Raw genomic sequence first — 7,371 nt, 5'->3', positions numbered from 1 at the left:
CAGCAATGACTCCGGTCCCATTTTCCTATCATATCTAGTTTTAAAATGATGAATAGAGTTTGCTTCCACAACCTGCTCCTTAAGTGCATTCCATTTATCCACTACTCTTACGCTAAAAGAAAACTTCCTAACATCTCTGTGACTCATCTTAGGTTCCGGCTTCCACCCATGTCCCCTTGTTCTGTTACTATTACGTGTGAACATTTCATCTATTTCCACTTTATCAATTCCCCTGAGTATTTTATACGTTCCTATCATATCCCACCCTCTCCCTTCATTTTTCTAATGTCGGGAGATTCAGTTCCTTCGGGCGCTCTTCATATCCCATTTCTCGTAACTCTGGGAAGAGCCTCATCGCAAACTTCTGAACCTTTTCCAGTTTCCTTATGTGTTTCTTCAGGTGGGGATTCCATGATGGCACGGTATACTCTAAGCTAGACTGGTCTCACATAGGCAGTGTAAAGCGCCCTAAAGGCCTCCTCACTTAGGTTTCTGAATGATGTTCTAACTTTTGCCAGTGTAGAGTACGCTGCTGTCGTTATCCTATTTTTACGTGCCTCAGGAGTTCGATTAGGTGTTACATCCCCTCCCAAGTCTCTTTCTCGAATCGTCACAGGTAAGCAGTTCCCCTTCATTGTGTACTGTCCTTTTGGTCTCCTATCACCTGATCCCATTTCCATAACATTACAGTTAATCGTGTTGAACGCCAGTAGCCATTTCTCTGACCATCTCTGCAACCTGTTTAAGTCCTCCTGGAGGATCCTACAATCCTCATCTGTCACAACTCTTCTCATTAGTTTTGCATCATCCGCGAACATAGACATATAGGATTCCACTCCTGTAAACATATAATTTACGTAAATTAGAAATAGAATTGGTCCCAGCACCGATCTTTGAGGTACTCCACTCGTTATTGTTCGCCAGTCCGACCTCTCCCCCCTTACCATTACTCTCTGGCTCCTTCCTGTTAGGTAGTTCCTTACCCATGCTAGGGCCTTTCCACTTACTTCTGCGTGCCTCTCAAATTTGAATAGCAGTCTCATGTGCAGTACTGTATCAAAGGCCTTTTGGCAGTCTAGAAATATGCAGTCTGCCCAACCTACCCTGTTCTGCCTTATCCTCGTTATTTTATCATAGAATTCCAAAAGGTTTGTTAGGCAAGATTTCCCTGTCCAGAACCCATGTTGATGTTTGTTTACAAACCAAATATTCTCCAGGTGTGCAACCTGTCTTAGCCTTATTATTCTTTCAAGTATTTTGCAGGGGATGCTTGTCAGTGATACGGGTGTAGTTAAGTGCTTCCGCCCTCTCTCCTTTCTTGAAAATCGGCACGACATTTGCCTTCTTCCAGCAACTGGGCAATTCTCCCGACATAAGCGACTTATTAAAGATCATTGCCAGAGGCACGCTGAGGGCCTGCGCTGCCTCTTTTAGTATCCACGGTGATACTTTGTCTGGTCCAACCCTTCTAGTTCCATCCAGTGTTGTCAACTGTTTCATTACCTCCCCTGCCGTCACCTCTATATCTGATAGTCTTCCATCTAGGGTAATCTCTTCTAACAGTGGGAGCTGCTCAGGCTTGGTTGTGAACACTCCATAGAAACTTGCATTCAGTACCTCACAGATTTCGTTGTCACTTTCTGTATATGCCCCTTTTGTTTTCCTTAGTCTTGTCACTTGGTCGTTCACGGACATCTTTTTTATATGGCTGTGTAGTAATTTCGGTTGCTTTTTTGCTTTGATTGCAATATCACTCTCATAATTTCTTTCCAATACTCGTGTGTGTGTGTGTGTGTGTGTGTGTGTGTGTGTGTGTGTGTGTGTGTACTCACCTAGTTGTGTTTGTAGGGGTTGAGCTCTGGCTCTTTGGTCCCGCCTCTCAACCGTCAATCAACAGGTGAACAGATTCCTGAACATATTGGGCTCTATCATATCTACAGTTGAAACTGTGTATGGTGTCAGCCTCCACCACATCACTTCCTAGTGCATTCCATTTACTAACTACTCTGACACTGAAAAAGTTCTTTCTAATGTCTCTGTGGCTCATTTGGGTACTCAGTTTCCACCTGTGTCCCCTAGTGCGTGTGCCACCAATGCTAAATAATCCGTCCTTTCCACCCCCCTGTCAATTCCCCTGAGAATTTTGTGTGGTAATCATGTCTCCCCTAACTCTTCTATCTTCCAGCGACATAAGGTGTAATTCACGCAGCCTTTCCTCGTAACTCATACCTCTTAGTTCTGGAAATAGTCTAATGGTATTCCTTTCAATCTTCTCCAACTTCGTTTTATGCTTGACAAGACATGGAGTCCGTGCTGGAGCCGCACACTCCAGGATTGGTCTGACATATATGGTAAACAAGATGCTAAATAATACCCAAATTTCTAAAGGCAGTGTGTGTGTGTGTGTGTGTGTGTGTGTGTGTGTGTGTGTGAATATACACAATGTCATTAATGTAATACACAGCACATTAACGGCTAATATTAAAATATTCTACAGAAACAACTCCGCTGTTCACAAAACGTTAGAGTCCTGAAAAACATTATTGATAGAAATGTGATCTAACTACACCAACCAGAAGCTTGAACAATTACTATAAGAACAAGACGACGGCCAACTGGTTAAAACAAAACGCCATAAAAGAAACGAATGTCGTGTACGCCTTCACATGCCCACTTGGGGACTGTCAGCCCCAAGGAACTCACTATACAGGCAAGACGACAACATTCCTTTCAAGGCGCCTGACAGCCTGACAATACGGTCCTATTATGGAACATATGGTCTCTACACATAACCAGATCATCACCAGAGATAGCCTGACAAACAACACCAAAATAGTCGACAAATACAGCGACAATAAAAGTCTAGACATTAGCGAGGCATTATACATCAAACAAACCAAGTCATCTATCAACAGCCAACTAGCACAAAATTACACTCCGCCATCTTTGAGAACACGACTAAATACAATACACGAAATGCATTATAAAAACATAAGATATTAAGCTGCAATGGGCGTACTGGCCCCCACAAGTGAGGTGCTTCACCTTCACCTCATTCCCGGCTATATATCTGGCAGCAAAAATCTAACCTATATACAGTTTCAGTCCCGCTCCTGAGCCCGGTAAGTCCACTACGGGCTCACCATAGCCCGTGCTACATGTACACTTCGCTCTGAGCAGCTAAATCTAAAAACAAGAACCACCACCTAACCTACAATTACAGACCTCGCTCCTGTGTCAGGTAAGTTCATTACGGGCTCACCATAGTCCGTGCTACTTGAAACTTTTTCTTCCCAGTAGTTGAATCTTAAATAACAACCTAACCTAGTTCCGGGCTATTCATGCCCATGCCACCTCTTGGGTGGCTTAATCTTCAACCACCTAACTTACGTTAGGCCTAATTATTCAACACATTGTAGCATGTAATAATATATACTTACATCTGATATAATACAAATTCTGAATACGCAGTAGGTTGGAACTGATGAACACGTGACTGGGGTTGGCGGCTGCTTAACAAGCGGAGCCTGAGGGGCAGGTTGCTTTAAGGATGAGTTGCTGCTACGCTCTCTCCCTTTTAGGTTTCATCTTATCATGATCTAAATACGCACACACAACATGCGTCCATCCGCTCACACACACACACGGCCTAGTGGATAGCGCTTGAGGGTCGTAGTCCTAAGGTCCCGGGTTCGATCCCCGACCAAGGCAGAAACAGGTGACCAGAGTTTCTCTCACCCTGATGCCCGTGTTTACCTAGCAGTAAATAGGTACCTGGGAGTTAGACAGCTGCTACGGGCTGCTTCCTGGGGGATGTGTTTGTGTGTATACTCACCTATTGGTCCTTGTGGGGGTTGAGCTTTGGCTCTTTGGTCCTGCCTCTCAACTGTCAATCAACTGGTGTACAGGTTCCTGAGCCTACTGGGCTCTATCATATCTACATTTGAAACTGTGTATGGAGTCAGCCTCCACCACATCACTGCCTAATGCATTCCACCTGTTAACTACTCTGACACTGAAAATTTCATTCTAACGTCCCTGTGGCTCATTTGGGTACTCAGTTTGATGAATTCTGAATCAAACTGTGTGTGTGTGTGTGTGTGTGTGTGTGTGTGTGTGTGTGTGTATATTCACCTAGTTGTGTTTGCGGGGGTTACCAAAGAGCCAGAGCTCAAGTGTGCGTGTGTGTGTGTGTACACACACACACACACACACACACAGTCTTGGTGCCCAGAGATAATTCCAGACAATTATCAAGGTAGTAACGGGCACGGGGTGGAGGAGGAGGAGGAGGAGTTTGGGTGCCACAACCACAGTGGAGCCGGATGTTCCCGGGAGTGTAAAGCCTAGTGACTATTAACGTCGCCTGTCGTCGGGTAAACACGTTGGTGGCCACCCGCCAAACACACACCGAAACTACGACGTTGGTACAACGTTCCAACAAGTTTTAACACCTCCTAACCAGTTATAACAACCAATATAGCAAGTTGTAACAACGTTCTAATACGTCATAAACACGTTAAGCCAAGATGTAACAACTTTATTACAAGTTGTAACAAGCGGAAAATAGAGACAGTTTCGGTTTGTGTTTCCAGGGCAGAGGTTTGGGGAGCCCCAGGAGTGTCCGGGGGGGGGGGGGGAGGCCCCAGCTCCACCCACAGCTCTTGAGTGGCCAGACAAGGTCGCCACGGACACGTGATGGCCGCTGCTGAACTCCTACCCAAATGGCCACAAGTTATAATGTTTTCCCGTGACTACCACGCCCATGAGGGCCCACAAGGAGTCCATCACGCCCATGAGGGCCCACAAGGAGTCCATCACGCCCATGAGGGCCCACAAGGAGTCCATCACGCCCATGAGGGCCCACAAGGAGTCCACCACACCCATGAGGGGTGTGGGGGCCCCACAAGGAGTCCACCACGCCCATGAGGGCCCACAAGGAGTCCACCACGCCCATGAGGGGCCCCACAAGGAGTTCACCACGCCCATGAGGGCCCACAAGGAGTCCACCACGCCCATGAGGGGCCCCACAAGGAGTCCACCACGCCCATGAGGGCCCACAAGGAGTCCACCACGCCCATGAGGGGCCCCACAAGGAGTTCACCACGCCCATGAGGGCCCACAAGGAACGCACCACGCCCATGAGGGGCCCCACAAGGAGTCCACCACGCCCATGAGGGCCCACAAGGAGTCCACCACGCCCATGAGGGGCCCCACAAGGAGTCCACCACGCCCATGAGGGCCCACAAGGAGTCCACCACACCCATGAGGGGCCCCACAAGGAGTCCACCACGCCCATGAGGGCCCACAAGGAGTCCACCACACCCATGAGGGGCCCCACAAGGAGTCCACCACGCCCATGAGGGGCCCCACAAGGAATCCACCACGCCCATGAGGGGCCCCACAAGGAGTTCGCCACGCCCATGAGGGCCCACAAGGAACGCACCACGCCCATGAGGGCACACAAGGAGTCCACCACGCCCATGAGGGCCTACAAGGAGTCCACCACGCCTATGAGGGGCCCCACAAGGAGTCCACCACGCCCATGAGGGGCCCCACAAGGAGTCCATTACGCCCATGAGGGGCCCCACAAGGAGTCCACCACGCCCATGAGGGGCCCCACAAGGAGTCCACCACGCCCATGAGGGGCCCCACAAGGAGTCCACCACGCCCATGAGGGGCCCCACAAGGAGTCCACCACGCCCATGAGGGGCCCCACAAGGAGTCCGCCACGCCCATGAGGGCCCACAAGGAGTCCACCGCGCCCATGAGGGGCCCCACAAGGAGTCCACCACACCCATGATGGGCCCCACAAGGAGTCCACCACGCCCATGAGGGCCCACAAGGAGTCCACCACGCCCATGAGGGCCCACAAGGAACGCACCATGCCCATGAGGGCACACAAGGAGTCCACCGCGCCCATGAGGGGCCCCACAAGGAGTCCACCACGCCCATGAGGGCCCACAAGGAGTCCACCACGCCCATGAGGGCCCACAAGGAGTTCACCACGCCCATGAGGGCCCACAAGGAACGCACCACGCCCATGAGGGCACACAAGGAACGCATCACGCCCATGAGGGCACACAAGGATCCCTCACTGGTTCTATTCTGCATTTCCTTCCGTATCTTTCGCTCCAATATGTTGTTATTCTACTGTGCAAATTTGGGACCTGGCCCTCCAGTGTCTGCCATGTATATATTATTTGATACCTATCTTGTCTCCTATCCAAGGAGAACATTTTTGAGAGCTTCGAGACGGTCCCAATAATTTAGATGGTTTATCGTGTCTGTGTGTGCCGTATATGTTCTCTGTATTCCCTCTAATTCAGAGATCTCTCCTGCTCTGAAAGAGGAAGCGAGTAGTGAGCAGTACTCAAGACAGAACAGCACCAGTGATTTAAATAGTATTAGCATTGTTGTGGGATCCCTGGATTTGAGCGTTCTCATAATCCATCATTTTCCTGGCCGCCGCTATATTTGCTCGGTTATGTTCACTAAACGTCAGGTCGTCAGACATCATAATTCCCAGATCTTTTACATAATCCTTCCCTACTATGATTGTGTCCTGTACCTTGTGTTTCATTTAATTTCCTCGTCTCCACCATACCTAAGTACCTGGAACTTGTCACCGTTAAACATATGTTATTTTCAATTCCCCGCTCGAAGACTTTATTAATATCTGCCTGCAGTTTTTCAGTGTCTTCAACAAAGGAAATTTTCATGATTTTTGTATCATCTGCAAAGGATGACACGAAGCTGTGACTAGTATTTTTGTCCAAATCTGAGACAAGACTGAGGAAATAGCAGCGGTGCCAGGACATGTGCCCTGGGGGTACAGAGCTTGTCACTGCACTTGGGCTTGATCTTACTAGAATGACAACTCATGTGTGCCAACGAAGGCCCGCCACCTCCAGGCACCTCTCAGCCAAACCCCACCGCACTCTCCCACCTCTTCTTTCTCTCCCAATCTCCACCCTCTCTCTTATTTCTCTCTTCCTATCTTCTCCACTTTCTGCCCAAGATCTCACCCCCTTTCCTTTTTTTCTCCACCCTTTCCTCCTTTCCCAACCCTCTCGACCTTTCTCCCGATCCCTCTCCCCTCCCTTTCTCTTCCCCCATCCCACCCTCTCCACCTTTCTCCACCCATCCCTTTCCTTCCACCCCTTCTCTCCCCTCTCCCCCGCCATTTCACCCAGGAAAACGGCGGGAGTAAGCATAAATTCCGGATTTCACAATCACTGATTTCAGACGTCATGAGCATCGCAAGGGAGAGCGATTAGGATGTTGATGTCTCTTAAAGCATGACATTTGGGCCATAACCCCCGCCTGACCTATAACCCCCCTCCCTACTTAACCTTGTTTCACGTGTGA

The 7,371-nt window shown here is 49.1% G+C and overlaps 1 protein-coding gene across 1 annotated transcript in view; it reads left to right on the top strand.

The window, feature by feature from the left end:
• The first annotated feature begins 5,953 nt into the window (after window positions 1-5,953).
• Window positions 5,954-7,371, top strand: part of LOC123769341 (salivary glue protein Sgs-3-like) — an 11,393-nt gene continuing 9,975 nt past the window's right edge. The window contains exon 1 of the mRNA XM_045760453.2: window positions 5,954-6,100. Within this exon, the coding sequence (XP_045616409.2) occupies window positions 5,954-6,100 (147 nt within the window). The remainder of the gene's footprint in view (window positions 6,101-7,371) is intronic.

Source organism: Procambarus clarkii, chromosome 66 (assembly GCF_040958095.1).
Source record: "Procambarus clarkii isolate CNS0578487 chromosome 66, FALCON_Pclarkii_2.0, whole genome shotgun sequence".
In the NCBI taxonomy this organism is placed as follows: Eukaryota; Metazoa; Arthropoda; class Malacostraca; order Decapoda; family Cambaridae; genus Procambarus; species Procambarus clarkii.
This window is presented reverse-complemented; position numbering and strand designations above follow the sequence as displayed.